The following is a 20,797-nucleotide window of genomic DNA, read 5'->3' as shown; positions in this document are numbered from 1 at the left end:
AAAAGTAGAGAGGCTTGGAATTAGCCCATTTTCCAGACTTGTCCATCTCCAACTGCTATCCCGACCTGCTCTCTCCAAGTAGTGTAGCTGGAACATAAGCTTTCATCAGGGTTAGGAAACCTCAAGTCCCTATGACAATGTCACGGGCATTTTGTACAAAAGAAAATTCAGTGGCCCTGATGGACTGCAAATTCATCGGATCATACCTGAAATTTTAGGTCGTGCAGATAGACATATGGCATCCAGAATAAAGCAGGTGGTGGCACCAGTCCGGCCATCACCACAGGGGAACGCGGACAAAAGTAAAGAACACTCAGTGATGGGCTGTCTCAGATCGGTGATGTATCCGGGAGCCGTGTCCTGCAAAAACCAGCTGAAATAGCCCGGATGTCTCACCCTCACCAGACTTCTGCGACCTGGGCATCCTTTTCTTTTGTTCTCACTGCTCTCTCTTCACTTCCTGGGTTGTGCACCTGCTTTTTCTTGCCCATGCTCTTTATCCCTGTAGTTCCTACTCATGAGGTCGTAATTTAAAGATAATGTGCTCAAGGGGCGCCTGGGTGGCACAGCCGTTAAGCCTCTGCCTTGGCTCAGGGCGTGATCCCGGTGTTATGGGATCGAGCCCCACATCAGGCTCCTCCGCTATGAGCCTGCTTCTTCCTCTCCCACTCCCCCTGCTTGTGTTCCCTCTCTCGCTGGCTGTCTCTCTCTCTCTGTCAAATAAATAAATAAAATCTTAAAAAAATAATAATAATTTGCTCAAGGTGGACTTACTTGCTGACGTTTTATCCTCAACCCAACTGCCACCTGTGGACATAATACCTAGTAGTCAGGACCTTGTACGATGCCTGGGAAGTGTTCCTTACTCTTTACTTAAATGTCCTCTTCTCAGAGGGGCTTTTTCTCACTAGCCTATGTAAAATAGCATTGCCCCCATCTGCCTGAGATTCCCTATCTTATCTTAACCTGCTTCCTTACAGTTGGACATATCACATATTTATTTGAGTTTCTTGCTTGTTATATCTCTCCTCACTAGATGATGGGCTCCGCGACACAGACATTTTATCTGTTGTTTGTTATAAAGCTGTGTCCACAACACCCAAAGTAGTGCCTATCTTATAGTTGGCGTTCAATAAATATTTAGTAAATTACTGGTGAATGAATTAGAAAACATTTGAGGTGTTGGGACATGATAGTTGTCTTTAAACATTTGAAAGGAAGAGGAAGAACCTGTATAATATGAGTGACTCTCAAGGATAAATTTTAAATTGTTTATTTATTGAATTAAATTTTCCATTCCTGTCCTTAGCTCCCTGAGAGACAGTGAGCTCCGTGAGAGCATGAAGTATATTTGATACTCCCTAATTCCCAGCCTATCACACGACTTAGCACATAATTAGCACAACAGAATAGATACCATTAACTAAATGGATGGAATGCTGAGGCTGATTTCAGCTCAATACAATAATGAGCTGTCTAATATAATAAGGAACTGCTTTATTTTTTTAAGATTTATTTACTTATTTTAGAGAAAGCATGAACATGAGGGGAAGAGAGAGGGAGAATCTCAAGCAGACTTGGCACTGAGTGTGAAGTGTGGGACGCCACACAGGGCTCCAAGTGGGGCTCTAAGCAAGGCTTGATCTCAGCACCCTGGTATCACAACCTGAGCCAAAACCAAGATCCGCCACTCAACTGACTGTGCCACCCAGGGGCCCCCAGGAGGAACTGCTTTAAAAAGATAGCTTTACAAGATAGTGAGTGCCTGTCAGTAGAAGCCTAATGACTATCTTTCTGAGTCACCGGACTGGTAGTCCTGCACTGAGTAGGAAACTAGAATGTATACCGATAAAGCCCATTGAAGCTCTAAGAGTTTATGATTCTACATAAAAGAAAAATAAGTGGGGGCGCCTGGGTGGCTCAGTCAGTTAAGCGTCTGCCTTCGGCTCAGGTCATGATCCCAGGGTCCTGGGATTGAGTCCTGCATGGGGCTCCTTGCTCAGTGGGGAGCCTGCTTCTCCCTTTGCCTGCTGCTCCCCCTGCTTATGCTCTCTCTCTCTCTGTCTGAGAAAGAAAGAAAGAAAGAAAGAAAGAAAGAAAGAAAGAAAGAAAGAAAGAAAGAAAGAAAGAAAGAAAAGTGGATCCTCCATAAAAGAACAAAGAAAGGCACAGAACATAAAGATGAGTTCTTTAAAGTAGAGGTGAGCTCCTGTCAAGTTGATTCCTATTCTGAATCCATGCACTTCTTTCATTCTTCATCACTGACAGTGTTGTCCAGATTGCCCTGATGTCTCCCCTGCACTCCTGACTCTTTGTATTCCTTCCACTTTTCCCCACTACAGTCCATTCTCTACATAGCAACTAGAGTGATAACATTAAAGCATAAACCAGATTATACCACCCTCCTCTTTAAAACCTTCCTATGACTCCTTCTTGCACTGAGAATAAAATCTAAATTCCCTACCTTGGTCTACCATTCCCTACAAGAACTAGCCCCCGTTTGCCTCTCCAAACTCATGATGTACCCTTCTCCCCTTGCTAATGTGCTGACTTTCTTTCTATTCTTTGGAACATGCCTTTTTTTACTTAGAAAATTCTTTCATCTGCTCTTCACATGACTGGTTCTTATCTCATTATTCAGGTATCTCCTCAAATATCATCTTAGAGAAGGCTTCCATGATCATTTAGTGTCATTATTCCTGATCATTCTCTTTCACAGTATCCTGTTTTGTTTTCATTATAGTAGTTAGCAGTATTTTAAATTATTTTTCAGTCTCCTCTGCTGGAATATAAACTCCATGAGAGCAGAGAACTTTGTCTAATACACTGGTTATCAATATCCAAAAAAGAACCTACCATGTAGTAGGTAATATTTGAGAAACGAATTAATAAATAAATGAATATTGTTCCCTAAAATTAAAAGTTAACAACTATTTTCAATTCTGGCTGGTGAAGTAGCATTTACTGAGTTAACATATTTATTTGTCTTTTGATCTGTGGATTACCATAGTTCTCTTCATAAATAAGGTGCAAACTCCTAGTACCCAAGGTTGGGGTGGGGAGCAGAGTGGTATTTAGTATAGGCAATAAAATTAGCTATTGAAAAAAGGATTAACTGGCACATTAGAATCTACTGGCTTATTCTGGTTTTTATTGTTGAATAACTGGTACTAAATATCTTTTCATCACTTCTTTCCCTTTGATTCCACTATGGTTTAAGGAACTTTATGAAAGTAATCTTTTAATTCCTAGAAATCATCTGCAATTAACTTTATAAGATGTATAATTAAACCATTCTCTGCTTTCATCCTATGGAAAAGCTTAGTAACATTTCTGATAATCTCATTAGGACTTTTTCAGTATATTCTGCAGGTTTGTTTTAAGGGAATCGTTTAAGTAACTGATGGCCTAAAGACTTCTAGTTAACTACTATGTTTCCAAATATAATATCTTCAAGAGGGTCAGCCTCAAATAATACCAGTACATGGGGCATTTTTGGAATGAATTTTTATTAGCCAAGATCTATTATACTGAGACAAATATGATGCTTCACTCTTCATGCAAAGACCAGAAACACAAGAATCTATCAAGCAGGCTTTATAAATCTTATTTTTAAATCTTCCATGAAGCTGGCATAGGAACGTGTAAAGCTATGCCATTTTATACCAAGACCAAATCATTATTCAATGCCTTAAAAAAAGTTACAGCTCGTTATACAATACATGAAATGTATCCCCTTTAGAATAAATTTGGGTTTCTTGGCTAGGAAGCTTTATATCTTCTATAATTTTACATTATAAACTCTAGTATTGGTCTCAAATAGGTCCTCTCCACTGCTGAGAAAGTTGTTTTTGTATTGTCATATATGAAAGAGTGCCTTTTCCCTTTCTATTCTATATTTACTCTGTATCTGCCTGTATGTGCTCCATATCTGCCTGCCTATGGACTATTTTAAAAATAAGTCCCTGCACTCATACATGTATACTCTAAACTGAGCCAGAGTTTTATGACATCCTAAGAAGACTTCCTAGCAGATAGCATGTGGAACTCCCACCTCTCCCCCTGCTTCAAAATTATCATGTTAATGGCAAATTAATCTTAAAAAGTTATACAGAAGGGGCAATGAACCATGAGAGACTATGGACTCTGGGAAACAAACTGAGGGCTTCAGAGGGGAGGGGGTGGGGGAATGGGATAGGCCAGTGATGGGTATTAAGGAGGGCACGTATTGCATGGTGCACTGGGTGTTATACGCAACTAATGAATCATGGAACTTTACATCAAAATCTAGGGATGTACTGTATGGTGACTAACATAATATAATAAAAAATTATTATTAAAAAAAGTTATAAAAATCTCCTGGTTTCCATGATACACCAAACAATTTTAGAACATGATTAATTTATGAAGTAAATAATGCAAAAATGATCATCAGAAATAATAGATACAATTAGTAAAAAAATAGAATTTTAACCCATAACAAAAATAATATCCTTGTGTCAATCATCTGAAAAGGATTTTGACAAAATGTCACAACTTGAAACATATAGCTTAAAGCCACAGAAGTAGAAAAAAATAGAGAATGATCTCAACATTTAAATTTTTATATTAGCTGCCTCATTTTTATAGTATATTATTTAATGAAAATCAGTAAAATCTTGAAGAATACAATTGACATTTTCTCTCATATTACCTCTAAGTTCATGTGTCTTCACAGTTCTTGATTAGCAGACGTACCTTATTTGCCTCCAGTTTGAAAGTGAGGAAGATGCCTTATAAGTAAAAGCTAAGTTATGGGAAAATATGTCCTAAATATTAACAAATTAAGAATTTAAAGTATATACGTATATGATTCTTTTTAAAATACATTGATAGTATAATTCTTTCAAATAAATTATCAAACCCTTTTAATTCAAGTACATACTCCTTACATTCATACAAATTTCAAATTTAAAATTCCCAGCTTGTATGCATATGGTCACCTTCTTTTCTTCAAATATAAAATACGAAGAAAAAACCTGATAAAATGTTTAAAAATCACAATTTTAAAGTGAATCTTAGAGATTTATCTTCACCAAACCTTGTTACAATTGAGATATCTGAGACCTAAATGTGCAGCGACTCGCTCATGGACATACAGTTAATTAGGTACAGAGATAAGACCAGAGTCCAGATCTCCCAATTCCCACACTATTGTACTTTTCTATTAATTATGTACTTCTCAGAAAATAAGCTTTAGAAGCAACTTGAGTAAGAATATGGTAGAGATAGATAGATAGATACATACATACATACATACATACCTCTCACCTACATTAAGAATAGCTCAGCCATTTATATGGCAGATTCCATATGAGTAGATGCCTAATTTGTAGTTATCCTCTGTGCCTTATAATTCACTGATTACATCCTAGCCATATTACTTCTAATAAATCTCATTTAATATTACTAGATTCCCAATTTAGTAAACCCTCTGAATCAGTGGTTCTCATCCCCACCCCCTACCACCACACTCACACCACAGTAAACATTTGGCAATATGTAAAGACATATTTGGTTGTCACAACTGGGGAAAAGGGAGAGTTGCTAGTGAGTAGAGACTAGGGATGCTGCTAAACGTCCTATAATGCAAGCTTCTCAACTTATAAATGAGAATAAGGAAGCTCTCTGTACCTACGCCAGGCTAAAGTGAAGATTATGAAACTAAGTCAAGACTGCATTTACATAAAGGCAAAGTCTAACATACTCAGGTTCAAGGACGTGCACTTACCAGTATTTTTAAGGAGTAAGAAAAAATATGCTACCTTTGGAGGATCAAATGCAAATTCTGGGATTAAGTGGAAAGAGAGTCTATTTCCAATAGTAGTGCTTTGACTATGGCCAAATTATCACCACAACCATTCACATTAATTTGGTTTCTCTTTAGGAAATTAACATAGACAATCATAGTTTTATTATAAGCTGCTTTTATTATAAACTCCTTTAGGTACTTTTGTTTCTATAGTATCTAGAGAGAGTGAGTCACTTTTTCTTATTGGTGAGCTAAAGGAATAGAAAAGAGCTAATAAATGTCATATTGTTAAATAATATTTTGTTTCACTTGCCTAATTGCCTCATTCTATGTAGTTGTTTTCTTAGGGTTGTCTTGCCCTGTCTTGTTTGGTTGCAAGTATTTCATTTGATCATATTTGCAATGACCTGACTTGTTTTGAAAAACAAGCTGAGAAGAAATCAATAAAATGAGCAGTAGAAATAGTTTCTTCTTTTTATGATAAATTCCTCTTTCAAAGTCAAAGATAAGAGATACATTTTATCCTGAACCACCAGTGAGACTCTGCAAATATCAGAAATATGCTAAGTGGGGTGAAATGTCAACTGTTTATTTTTACAATGTTGTTCCAGAATGGAGAAACTTACACAGCCGAATTCATTCTGAGCCTCTAAATATTTAAAGGCTATCTTCAATATGACATTTCTGTAATTTATCATGCAGCTTCTGAGGTACAAGTTTTGTACATTCTTTACTTTAAATTGTAATCATAAGCCATGCAAACTAAGAAATGTCCAGCGGGCATGGTACTGGAGTACTCTTGTCATTTTTAAGTTACTGTTGTTTGCTCTAGTTGTCAAAGGGTATTTAGAATCAACGGCTCTGGAGATACTTAATGTAAGTCAAGCATAACATCAACATTATTCAAATCTCAACTGAAGATTAACTGTGTTTTGTCATCTTTTAACCATAATCTGAATTTGACTCAGTGTCATCTTAACATTCAGTTGACCATCAAATAAGTGAAATTTTTAGCATTCTTTTTTTTATTTTATTTATTTATTTGAGAGAGAGAGCACAAGCAGGGGGAGGGGCAGAGGGAGAAAGACAAGCAGACTCCCTTCTGAGCAGGGACCCCGACATAGGGCTCGATCCCAGGACCCTGAGATCATGACCTGAGCCAAAGTCAGATGCTTAACTGACTGAGCCACCCAGGTGCCCCTTGAGCAGACATTCTTAACAGTGATTACTTTTGTGTCATTTTGAAAAATGTCAACATAACTTTTCACATTTTACTATACACATTTTAATAATCCTAATTTCTAAATTAATACTAGTTAATTTTAACATTATGCTTTCATTCAATAACAATTTTCAAACACCTGTTACAAAGTAGTCACTATTCTTGTTCCAGAAAATAAAAAGGTGACTAACACACTCTGAAGCGTTCCTAGGGATTTTCCACTGTGGTATGTACTAGGGAATGCAGAAGTGGTTGGTTGAGCAGGAGAGAGGTGGCTGGGGAAGGGTGAGCAAGGGGGGGTATAGGGTTTTAAAGACATACTGAAAGAGGAATTAGAGTTAAACAGAGAAGGTAAGAAGAACATTCCTGGTCAAGGAAATAGCACATGCAAGAAAAACCATGTGTGAAAGAACTTTGAAGATTCAGGTATCTACAAGTAGTTGGTCATAGATGGAGTGTAGGTGTGTTGGGGGGAATAAATAGAGGTGAGTCCCAGATCTTAAAGAGGAGGCAGGGGTGTACATTGATTAAGAACATATACTTTTTTATTCAGTTGACTTCAATTTTAATTCTAGTTCTGTTCTGTATTTGCTGTTTGCCATTCTCTTAACTGTAAAATGGAAATATAGCACACAACTTGGCATATAGTTAGTTCTCAAAAAGTGAGCACACAACTTCGCATGTAGTAAGTTCTCAATAAATAGTAGCTATCACTGTTAGGAAGTTTGTAACTTCCTAACCTAGTGTAACCTAATGTAAAGAACCATTGAATAATCTTAACTAAGTAATGACCTGATTAGATTTCCATTTTATAAGTAAAATATAGTTAGTATAGTAGAGAGTATAAAGTCAGGGCATCAGATTAGGAATCCAAGCAAAATGTGATGTCTTAGCTAGGGCCGCTGTAACAAATTGCCATAGACTGGATGGCTTAAACAATAATATTACTTCTCTTAGTTCTAGAGGCTCTGAAGTCCAAGATCAAGGTGCTGGTAGGTTCAACGTCAAGTGAGGTTCTTCTTCCTGGTTTGCAGATAGCTGCCCTCTTGCTGGATCCTCATATGGTAGAGAGATCATTTCTCGTGTGTCTCTTCTTAGGTCACTACCATTCATAAGGGCTCCACATGATCTAATTACCTCCCAAAGACCCCACCTCCAAATGCCATCACACTGGAGATTAGGGCTTTGATATGTTAATTTAGGGGCACACAAACATTCCGTCTATAGCACACGATTAACACTAAACTAATGCAGTTGCTGTGAAGACGGAGAAATAGTATTTTGGAGAGATGTGGAGGTCAATTCGACAGTAGTAGGTAGCCAAATTATAGGTGGATGTTGAAGAAGAAGGAGGTGTCTAAGAACCCTAAAGTTTCCGTCTTTGCTGATAAGGTGGATGGTAGATAGAAATAACAGGAAAAACATGCTTAGGCAGTATTAACATTTTCAAATGTTATATTTATAATTGTTTATTAAAACGAATAAATTCAGTTTCTAAGAATATCAGTAAAACATGAAAGTAAATATCCAGCTTGTTCATGAATGTGTGTGATAATTGAGTGCAAAGAGCATATAACTTCAAAATAGTAAAACAACTTTGAATCTTATGACCTGCCTCACATGAAATGCAGTGATAGAGGTTGGATCTTAGTTGTCTTGTTTATACCAAACCGGAAGCATAAGATATACATACTGTGCTTTGTCTCCATTTCTTCTAGGGTCCCCAGGGGCCAAGAGGTCAACCAGGGCCTCCAGTGAGTTTATTTACATTTATATCTGTTTGCTGTTGATGCTTATGTGCATGCCTGGTTTGAGATCTCTACTGAAAAATTCTTTTTAAAATTTGTTATGTTATAGGGTCCACCTGGTGCACCAGGCCCAAGGGTAAGTTTTCTTGGTTTTTTTTTTTTTTTACTTTATCTTAATATAGTACATTAAAGCTTTGTAAAGTTTCTTCTAACTCCCTGTTAAAAGGTGTTTCTCCTCCCTACCTCTGTTCTTTTTGCTAATCTAATATAGAGTCTTCCCAACTATAATAACAAAATCTAAACCCCAGACTTCTTGTCTATAAAATGGGGATGGTCTCTTACTTTGAGTGGATTTGAGTTTTATTTTTTTAAGGTTTATTTATTTATTTGAGAGAGAGATTGGGGGAGTTCAGCAGAGGGAGACAGAGAATTTTAAGCAGACTCCCCCACTGAGTGGGGAGCCCAACCCGGGGCTCAATCCCATGACCCTGGGATCATGACCTGAGCTAAAATCAGGTCATGGACGCTTAACTGGCTGAGCCATCCAGGTGTCCCATGAGTTTTAAATAAGAAGTAAAGCACACAGCACAGTGCCTGACATAATAAGTGCTCAAAAAAAACTAACTCCTTCCATTTCTCCCTACTTCTGAGTTCTGGCTCTCCTTTTTTAAATGTTCTTTTTCTACCAACCAGTAATCCACTTCTTAGGCTTTACATGAATCCTTCTCAGTTGCTGGTGGCTGGTGAAGCCTCAGACTTAGGTATTTGCTTGTTATCTATGACAACCCAGAGCTCTCTACCCTTATCTTTGAAGCAATGCTTCTGTTGCCTCATTATCAATGTTATCTCCTGGACTCTGAAGTTCCAAGTTTGGTTTCCCATATGCTTTGCGTTCACTCTCATACTCCATAATCTATTTGTCTTCCTGCTTCCTGCAAGAGGTCTCCTTCCATCCCCAACCTTCACCCATGCCCCACTCCTACAGCAGGCTGGTCAAATACAATGGTTCTTGTTCACGTTTCCTGCCTAAAAATGATCCACCATTGGCTACCTTACCCCCAACAATGCCTAGCCCTGTGCTTTCTAGCCTTACTTATTTCCACATGCTGCTCTGGCGTCGTTTGGATCTCTGACGGTTCTAGTAGGTGGATCACTGTAGTCCATTCTCAGCAGGCCAGAAACTCCTCATTCCTCTCAGTTTTTCATCAACTTTCAAGCCAGATGCCGCAGGAAGATTATCTCCTTGGAAACAGGAGATTCATTCTCCATGATTTTAAAAAATTGCTCCCCGTTTCTGGCCATCTGACTGGGGGATTGAAACCTTCCCTGGCATGAACAACAATAGGAATGCCTTTCTTTAATCTTAAATTATTCTCTACTTCTGGTCTTTCTTCCCCCCTGGCTCTTCACAAAGCATGGGTTACAAATACCTTCATCAGTTTTCTTCTCACTTCATAATGATTTTGACATAAGTCCTAAAAGATCACTAGCAAATTAGAGGTATTTAGTGAAAAATTTCACATTGAAATACCAAACTCTGTGGCAACATAGCCCTGTCTCACTTGAAAAATGTTTGTGTGTGTTCCTATACAGCCAAAATGATGTAGTGTGAGAGATTTTTGCTCTGAACAAAATGTGGATAAGAATATATAATTTCAGGAATTATTAGGGGGATTAAAGAAGAAAATATATGCGCTTGTCACATTGTAGATACTTAATAAATTTTAGTTTCTTTATTTCCTTCTTTTCTTCCTTTCTTTTTTGTCTTCCTTTTCCTTGGTCAATATGAAAACTGGTTTCCTTATATTATCTTTCTGGGATTTGCACAGTCCATGGTAGGAAAGTGGCAGTGTAATCGTGAGAGGAAGACTTCTAGAGCAGAAGTCTAAATGTCAATGAGAAAATAACTATATATTCTTTCTAAGGTCAACTTATGATCATATCTTCTATGAAATTCTTAATTCCTTCTCATCACACTGCAGGGTAGAACTGATCACTTCCCCTTCGTATTGATACTCAATCATTTTCATGCCAGTCTCTTTCTGAGACTGTGAACTTTCTAAAGGTGGAAGACTATTTTTGAAATTTCTTTTCCATCCAAGCCTTTAACAAGTGTCTGTTGAATGAATGAATAAATGAGTCCAAAAAGCAAGTTGCATCTCTTGGAAAATTTCAGTGGAGATCCTCCAAGATAGAATATTTCACTTGGAGGGAAATAATGTCTAGAATGGAAAAGGATCATAGAATTAGAGATAGACATTCTCTTAGTAATTTATTTATCAATTATTTGAGACTGACTTGTGACTCATTAGTGATTTCTCAGAATACAGCACCCTTTCCTGATTAAAACTCTTCAAAGTACAGGGACAGAGGGAACATACCTCAATATCATAAAAGCCGTCTGTGAAAAGCCCACAGTGAATATCATTTTCAGTGGGGAAAAACTGAGAGCTTTTCCCTTAAGGTCAGGAACATGACAAGGTTGCCCACTCTCACCATTATTGTTCAACATACTACTAGAAGTCCTAGCTTCAGCAGTCAGAAAACAAAGAGAAATAAAATGCATTCAAACTGGCAAAGAAGAAGTCATACTCTCTCTCTTCACAGATAACTTGATACTTTATGTGGAAAACCCAAAAGACTCCACCCCCAAGTTATTAGAACTCATACAGAGATTCAGCAACGTGGTGGGATACAAAATCAATGCACAGAAATCAGTTGCATTTCTATACACTAACAATGTAACTGAAGAAAGAGAAATTGAGGAATCAATTCCATTTACAACAGCTCCAAAGACCATAAGATACCTAGGAATAAACCTGACCGAAGAGGTAAAGGACCTATACTCTAGAAACTACACTTATGAAAGAAATTGAGGAAGACACAAAGAGATGGAAAAACATTCCATGCTCATGGATTGGAACAGTTTAGTGAATCTTATTCAGAATTCTTTTGAAATGAAATTAAGTGAAATAGAATAGAAAAAATAAGGGGAGTGACTGCTTGATAGGTACGAGGTTTCTTTTAGAGGTGATGGAAATGTTCCATAATTAAATAGTGGTAATGACTACACAACATAGTGAATTACTAAAAGAACTGAATCGTATACTTTAAAAATGGTTAAAATGGTGGATTTTATGTTATGTGAGTTTTATTTCAATAAAAAAAATAAGAAATAAAACAAAAATCAGTATATCGGCCCTAGTAAAAATAAATACGGTTTTGTAAAACTTTTCGGTTAAATGTATGTATTTTTGTGTGAACCTTATCATGAAGTAAAAATATATTTCTTGCTATGGGTCAAGATAAGTTTGAAAACCTCGAATCCAATTAAACTCCCTTTTTTAAAGACCTATGGAAGTAAAGTAACGTGTCCAAGTTCCTAAAGAAGAATAGCTAAAAAGAAGTGGTTCAGGAAGAGGAATATGTATTGATGGTGCTTTCGAGTTTGAGGATATTATCACAGTGGTGGCCAGACCTCGGTGCACATGGTAAAATGTTTAGAAACTAACAAATCTACAACAGGTTGTCAAAGTTAACCAAAAATGATTGGTGGGGAGCAGGGAAGAACAAGATGAGTATGTGTGCTGGAGTGGAAACAGTAACCATTAAAAATAATTAAATGAGATAAGGAGTATTCAACTGATCTACTCCAGTTAGTGGGTTAACTGTGAAACCTGGATTGGTGAATATAGAGGGTGCAGCTGCTGGTCTAATCCTGGTTCCCTAGGACAAACAGTTACTTCCACTGTAGACAGGGGCATGACCTGAAATCGGTTCTTATCCCATCAATGTTTACCCTATCCAGTGATCTTAAGACTTCAGAAACCTTAAAAATAACACTGCTCCTCAAAATACTAGAGTACTCAGACTAGATCTACATTTTATTCGAATAAGTTGGGAAAGAATTGTGAAGATTTCATTCCCCCAAGGTATAATGAATCCTAATTCCCCTCATTAGTGCCAACAATCTGATTACTTCTTATTCTCTATATTCTATTTTATGTGCATGTTTTTATAAACTTTAAGTGATTTTCATGTGAGGAACATGTCCTCTCTAACAAGAGTGCATGGAGGGAGCGTTTGCTTTTGGATTCCTTCACTGCACCTAATGAGAGTTTTACACTCAGATGGGGGCACTTGGACGTTGCTGAATGACTTCCCCAGCAAGTCCTCTTAATAGTCGCTCTGAGCCTGCCCTCACTAAAGGCTATCCTTGGGAAAACATTAATAATTTCAACAAATTGAATGCCTACTATGTGCCAGGCATGAGTTAGGCTTTGGGACTACATTGGGAATTATACAAATATATGTATTGCCAAGAAAATTTATGAGGGACCAAGTGTTATGACATTTCTTTTTTTTCTAATGCCTGTTGGGGGGGGGGAGACTTTTTCATTGAGCTGACATTTAAAATTGCGGGTACCTTGCTATGCATTAAGTAACATACTCTACACTTAATCTACTAAAAGTCATCGTGTTCTTCACTGCCGCCCATTCACAGGAAATTAAAAAATAGTCATTTTACTTAAGAATATTCATCTAAGTCCTCTGTTGATGGGCGTTTGTTTCCATTCTTTTACTAATACAAACAGTACAAATGTCCAGTCCCTATCCTTATCATTTTGCAGAATATCCATAGGACTAATTCCCAGCAACGGGATGGTTAAGTGTAAGGGATAATGAATTTATTTATTTATTTATTTATTTATTTATTTATTTATTTATTTATTTATTTATTTATTGTTGTTGTTAATTTTGGTAAAATATACCTAACATAAACTTATCATTTTAACCATTTTAAGTGTACAGTTCAGTGGCATTAATTACCTTCACGTGTTGTGCAACCACCTCCACCACCTATCCCCAGAACTTTTTTGCTCTTTCAAAACTGAAGCTCTGTACCCATTCAATAATAATTCCCATTCCTCCCTTTCCCAGCCCCTGGCACTCACCATTCTTCCTGTCTCTGTTAATTTGACTACTCCAGGAGCATCATGTGACAGTCGTACAGTATCTGTCCTTTCATGACTGGTCTATTTCACTTAGCATGATGTCTTCAAGATTCATCTACGTGGCAGCATGTGTCGGAATTTCTTTCCTTTTTAAGACTGAATAATATTCCATTGCATGTATATATACCACATCTGGTTTATCCGGGTGGACATTGGAATTGTGGTGTACAGGTATCTGTTTGAGTCTTTCCTTTCAATTCATTTTGGTACATACCCGGAAGTGGCATTGCTGGATCATATAGTAATTCTGTGTTTAATTTTTTGATGTTTTTTATAGCAGCTGCACCCTTACACATTCCCACCAGCACTGCACAGGGTTCCAATTTCTCCACATCTTTGCCAACACTTTTTATATTCTAGTTTGTTTTTGTTTGTTTGTTTGTTTTTAAGATTTTATTTATTTATTTGACAGAGAGAGAGACAGACAGCCAGAGAGGGAACACAAGCAGGGACAGTGGGAGAGGAAGAAGCAGGCTCCCAGTGGAGGAGCCTGATGTGGGGCTCGATCCCAGGACTCTGGGATCACGCCCTAAGCTGAAGGCAGAAGCTTAATGGCTGAGCCACCCAGGCGCCCCTGTTTGTTTGTTTTATAACACCCATCCTCATAGGTGTGAAGTCGTATCTACTTGTGGTTTTGATTCCCATTTCCCTGATGATTAGTGAGGTTGAATATCTTTTCATGTGCTCATTGAGTTATATATCTTCTTTGGGATATGTTTATTCAAATCCTTTGCCCATTTTTGAATTGGGTTGCTTGTTGTTGTTAGGTTGTAAGAGTTCTTTATACATTGTGGATATTAATCCGTAATCCAATATATGATACAAATATTTTCTCCTTTGCCTTTTCACTCTGTTGATAGTGTCCTTTGCACAGTTTTTAATTCTGATGTAGTCCAATTTGTCTGTATTTTCTTGTCTTGTTTTTACTGTCATAGCCAAGAAATCATTGCCAAATCCAATGTAATGAAGTTTTTCCCTTATTTTTTCTAAGAGGTTCATAGGTTTAGCCCTTATATTTAAGTCTTTGATTTATTTGGAGTTTATTTTTTAGTATGATGTAAGGTAAGGGTCTAACTTCATTCTTTTGTATGTGGATATCAAATTTTCCCAGAACTATTTGTTGAAGACTGTTCTTTCCCAATTGAAGGGTCTTGACACCTTGGTCAAAAATCATTTGACCACGTGTGTAAGGGTCTACTTCTGGACTCTGTTCTAGTCTCTTGCTCTGTGTCTTTCTCTAGGATAGTACCACACTGTTTTGATTACTGTAGCTTTGTAGTAAATTTTGAAATTGAAGTGTGAGGGCTTCAACTCTATTCGTTTTCAGGATTATTTTAGCCATTTGGAATCTGTATTCTCTTATATTTACCTGTATAGCTATGTTTAACAGTGCTCTTTATTTCTTCACTTGGTTTCAAGTTTCTTCCTAGTATCCTTTAATTTCAGTTGAAAGGACTTCCTTTATTATCTTTCTAGGGAAGTTTGCTAGTGATAAATTCTCTAGTTTTTGTTTATCTAGGAATGTCTTAATTTTTCCTTCATTCTCAAAGAATAGTTTTGTTGGATTTAGAATTCTTGGTTGATAGTCTTTTTCTTTCAGCACTCTGAATAGGTCATCGCACTGCCTTCTTGCCTTTATGATTTTTTATGGAAATTTAGCTGTTAATCTCATTGAGAATCTCTTGGGTCTATGAGTCTTCTCTCTTTCTGCTGTCAAGATTCTCTGTTTTTCTTTAGCTTTCAATAGTTTGATTATGATGTGTCTGCGGAGTTCACTAAGCTGCTTGGATTTGTAGGTTAATGTTTCTCATCAAATGTTCAGCTATTCTTTTTTTTTAAATTGAGGTACATTTGATATATAACATTGTATTAGTTTCAGGTGGTTTAGGTTCTTTCTATTTCTTCTCTATTGTAAATAATGCTGCAGTGAACATAGGAAATCATATATGTTTTCAAATTAGCATTTTTGTATTCTTCAGATTAATACCCTGAATTGGACTAGCTGGATCATTTGGTAATTCTATTAATTTTTTGAGGAATCTCCATATTGTTTTTCACAGTGGCTGTACCAATTTACATTTCCAACAACAGTGTACAAGAGCTTCCTTTTCTCTACATCCTCTCCAACACTTATTATTTCTTATCTTTTGATAATAGCCATTCTAACAGCTGTGAAGTGATAGCTCATTGTGGTTTTGATTTGCACTTCTCTGATGATTAGTGATGTTAAGCACCTTTTCATAAACCCGTTGGCCATTTGTATGTCTTCTTCGGAAAAAAAGGCCAATTCAGATCTTCTGCCCAATTTTTAATTGGATTGTTTTGTGTTGGTTTTTGTTTTGTTTTGTTTTTTGTTAGGTTTTTTGTTTTTTTGTTTTTGTTTTTTGTTTTTTTTTTTTGCTATTGAGTTGTATGAATTCTCTATATATTTTGGATATTAACCCCTTATCAGATTATATGATTCGCAAATATTTTCTCCCATTCAGTAGATTGCCTTTTCATTTTGCTGTTTGTTTCTTTTGCTGTGCAGAAGCTTTTTAGTTTGATGTGGTCTCACTTGTTTATATTGGCCTTTGTTACCTTTGCTTTTGTTGTCAAATCCAAAAAAAAAAAAAAATTGTCACCAAAACTGATATTGAGGAGCTTACCACCTGTATTTTCTTCAAGTCTTTATGCATTTTGAGCTAATGTTTGTGTATGATTAAGGTAGTGGTCCAGTTTCATCCTATTGCATGTGGCTGTCCTGTTTTCCCAATACCATTTATTGAAGAGACTGCCCCTTCCCCATTGTTTATTTTTGGCTCCTTTGTTATAAATTAATTGGCCACATATGCATGGATTTATTTCTGGGTTCTCTGTTCTGTGCCGTTGGTCTATGTGTCTGCCTTAATGCCAATACCATACTGTTTTGATTACTGTAGATTTTAATACAGTTTGAAGTTAGGGAGCATGATACCTACAGCTTTGTTCTTCTTTCTCGAGATTCCTTTGGCTATTCAAGGTCTTTTGTGAGTCCATAAAAATATTAGAATTGTTTGTTCTATTTCTGTGAAAAATGCCATTGGAATTTTGATAAGGGATTGCATGACTCTGTAGAATGCTCTGGATAGTATGGATATTTTAACAATATTAATTCTTTTAATCCAAACATGGAATATCTTTCCTTTTATTTGTGTCTTCTTGTTTAATTTCTTTCATCATTGTCTTACAGCCATTATTTCACGAAATATTCTTTCTGCCCCTTTTTCTCTCTCCTCCCCTTCTGAGACTCCCATTATGCATATGTTAGTATTCTTTTTGGTGTTCCATAGGTCTCAGGGCCTCTGTTCATTTTTTTCACTCTTTTATCTGTATATTCTTCTGACTGCAAAATCTCAATAAACCTGTCTTCAGCTTCATTGATGCTTCTGTTACCAAAATCTAATGTTGAGCCTCTCTAGTAAATTTTCATTTCATTTTTTGTACCTTCCACCTGCAAAATTTCTATTTTGTTCTTTTCCATAATTTCTATTTTTTTGCAATTGATATTCTTTATTTGTAGGATATCTTTTTCATATTTTCCTTTAGTTCTATAGACATAGTTTCCTTTAGTTTTCTAAACTAAACACATCTAAACATATCTAAAATAGCTAATAAACCTCTTTGTCTACTAAGTACAACATCTGGGCTCCCTCGGGAGGAGTTTCTATCAATTGATTGAATTTTTGCTTGCATATGGGCCATACTTTAATGTTTTTTTGCATGTCTTTTTGTTGTCTTGTTGTTGTTCTTGTTGAAAAGTATAGACTGTAAATAACGTAATGTGGCATTTCTAGAAATAAAATTGCTCCCCCCTGGCCCCTGGGTTTATTTTTGTTGCTATTTGTTGTTGTTTGTTTAGTGGCTTTTCTGAATATTATAAAGTCTGTTTTCTTTGATATGTGTGACCCCTAAAGTCTACTCAGCTTAGTGATAACAATCGGAGAGAGAGAGTTCCTTAAGTGGCAGAACCAGTAAATCTCCCAGTTTTTACCAATGTTTCTGTGTGTGTTGGAGCACCCCTTCATTGCTCAGCCAGGCAACTTTTAAAAACTATACCTTAGCTTTAACTTCCTGATTTCACAGAGACTGAAAACCAGAGGAGAGAACTTAGGGCCTTATCAGATATGTTCTAAACATGTGCACAACCCTACATATGTACATGGACTTCTAGATTTCCAGAAATATGTCAAAGCTTTTCAGTCTCTGTGGACATCTTATTCCCTATCTTTTTCTTGTAAGCTTTTTGTTAGCTTATTGTTTGCTGTTTTCCAGTGCTCCAGACAGCCACAAAGTTAAACAATTCCCTCTAAAAGTTTTGGAAAATTCTCCCGGGGGGAAAAGGTGTTTTGCATTGAATGAGCTGTGAGGCAGGTAAAATAAAGACAGCTTTGCAAGTGGTGTCTTCCAGGGAACTACCAGGTCCTGAGATAATGAGAATTCACTGGAAATGATTCTTTGAAGCAACTCCAACCCCATTCTTCTCCCCCCACCCTTATGGCTCCTAGGCTTCTTGTTTTTGCTGTTGTTTTTTAGCTACTACAGAACTGAAAAGGAGGACAGTGGGGGGAAAAGAAGAAAGAAAGGAAGACATGGGAATAGGGCAAATTAAAGTTACGTTAAGAAGCTCACTGGCCTTACCGAGATTCAGCTATTTTTCTTAAATAAATGCTCCTCACATTGCTGCAAGCATTTTGTTAATTTCCATAATCCTGAAAGCTTCATTCTGACATTTTTTCCAGTTTTCTCATTGCTTTTATAGGAGAGAAAATTCTGGGACGTCATTATTCCACTGTTTTTTCTGTCTCCTAAATACACCGGTCTTAACTATACAGCTTTTTAATAATCTGTGTGATGAAATAGGAGAACGTATAAAGGAACACTTCGGCTGCATACTGAAGCATAGTGTTTGCCTCAAATGAAAGCACTTGTGCAGCTGTTTTGGTTAGAAACTGAACTAGTAGCTCTTTTCATAGTACACCGTATTTACTTGACAGACTAACAGTGTTATACAGACATGAGTATTTGGCAGATATTTCCTTAAACATGAATTAAGTGAGCCTGTCATTTCAAGAAAACTACTGATAGAAGTTGATGCCAATAAGTCTTAAACTTGCAAGCAAAAATTAAAAATTCGGGAAAACTTGTATCTACCACTGTGTTTGATGGCTTCCCAGTACTTATATTTTTCTAATGAGATTGGCAATGATACTAACGAATGCAATCGTGTGATATTAATAATGAAATGTGTCAGTATTTGGAAGATCTGCATAATTCCATGAATCGGTATTTTCTAAATAAGCAATGCACAATGTTAACAAAATTGTGGACACATAAAAGATTCTTCCACAGTTTAAGATAGACCAATAGATTTTAATATAAAAAGCACAAAAAGTTCATAGACTTGATTTCAGAGTTCACATTTCAACTAACCCTTAAGAAACTATTATTTGTCAAGTTTTGGTATAGTATCAAAGAAGAATATCCACAATGATCTGAAAAGGCTACTAAAATAATCCTATTTCCTATCAGGGTGGTGGGATGTACCCACCTTGGGCTCCATTGTTAGGGTGGTATCTGGTAGTCCCTCTCCCTTCACCTCTGCCCCTCTCCCTATTCTGCCAGGGCATGCTGTCAAATAAAAAAATAAAATGTTTTCAAAAAATAAAATAAGAGAATCCTATTTCCAACTGTATATCTCTATAAGGCCAGATTTTCTTCATGTATTTCAACTACAATAACATATCATAAGAGACTGAATACTGAAAGAAATATGACAATCTAGATATCTTCTATCAATCCAGACTTTAAAGATATTTACAAACGTGTAAAACAGTGCCATTCTTCTCACCCTTTTTTGTTTTGGAAAATAGTTATTTTTCATTTAAATATTTGTATTAACATATGGATTATTTTAAAGCAGTTAACACAAATAGTTTTAGAATTGTGTTTTAATTTCTACTGTGGTAAATACTAAAAGTTATAACTCACATGAATAAAAGTTCTTTAAGCCCCTTAATAATATTTAAAAGTGCAAAAAGTTATTGAACTGAAGAGTTTGAGAACTCTTATGCGGGGTTTTCTAAGATCAAAGCCCTAATCACAAACCAACTGGGAAATATAAAGGTGGCTACTATTTAGTACTTGATTCAGTTGCCCATGTTTAGTGCCAATATTTTTATGTGACCCATGCCCAAAATCTGCTCATCCACACAGGCATGATGGTCAGAATTATTCTGCATAGAACCAGAACGGATGACTTTCTGCTTTGTGAATAGACCATGCTTCTCTATCTGATAGCTTTTGTGCAAGGCTGTTCCTCTGCCTGGAAAGCTCTCCCATCCACTCTCCTCACATTTAGTGTTCAGATATCAGATCAGATGTCACTATCTCAGAGAAACCTTCCCTGACCTATTCCTTCCAAAGCTCTTCTCCTCCAGATTTCACTGAAAGCCCCTAATCTCTTTATGGGTCCAAGCACACTTTTTCTTTCATTAGCACATATCACAATTTGTAATTATGGGGTTTTAAGGTTTAATTAGTGCCTTTCTCTCCCTTAAACTTCAGCTTCACAAGGGCAGTTTTCTTTTTAGCTTACTGTTTTGTCCTCAGTATGTATCACATTATTTGGCAGTATATATATACAGAATGATTCAATTATTTTCCAGTATGAAAACCACATGTTGAGGCAAGGAAGAGTGCATTTTATTGATTGTCCCATCATTTTAAATAGTTTTTCAAATTACTACCCATGAGTTATGAGAGATCTGTTGAAAACAGTTTTTATTGTATGGCCCTCCAAGTAAAAAGATATCTTAGTGGCACAATCATTCTGAAAGAAATTAGATTGCTTGATTTGTTGACACAGATGCCATTTCACAGAAGTTTCTCCTAACTCATGCTTCTTAGTTTCCAAGCTTTTTAAAAAATAAAATACAAAAAGACTTTTACTAATGGTTATGCTGAGCCTTTCTCTAAAAATATCTTTTATTAAATACAGGAG

The 20,797-nt window shown here is 36.5% G+C and overlaps 1 protein-coding gene across 3 annotated transcripts in view; it reads left to right on the top strand.

Annotated features, from left to right (window-relative positions):
- Positions 1-20,797, top strand: part of COL24A1 (collagen type XXIV alpha 1 chain) — a 364,391-nt gene that overhangs the window by 328,835 nt on the left and 14,759 nt on the right. For all 3 annotated transcript variants that reach the window (XM_087866074.1, XM_045801865.2, XM_045801864.2), the window contains 2 exons: positions 8,732-8,767; positions 8,871-8,897. In XM_087866074.1, the coding sequence (XP_087722200.1) occupies positions 8,732-8,767; positions 8,871-8,897 (63 nt within the window). The remainder of the gene's footprint in view (positions 1-8,731; positions 8,768-8,870; positions 8,898-20,797) is intronic.

This window comes from Ursus americanus, chromosome 12 (assembly GCF_024610735.1).
Source record: "Ursus americanus isolate L20-20 chromosome 12, mUrsAme1.1.p, whole genome shotgun sequence".
Classification (NCBI taxonomy): domain Eukaryota; kingdom Metazoa; phylum Chordata; class Mammalia; order Carnivora; family Ursidae; genus Ursus; species Ursus americanus.
Note: the sequence above shows the minus strand (reverse complement) of the source record. Positions and strands in the feature narration are given on the sequence as shown.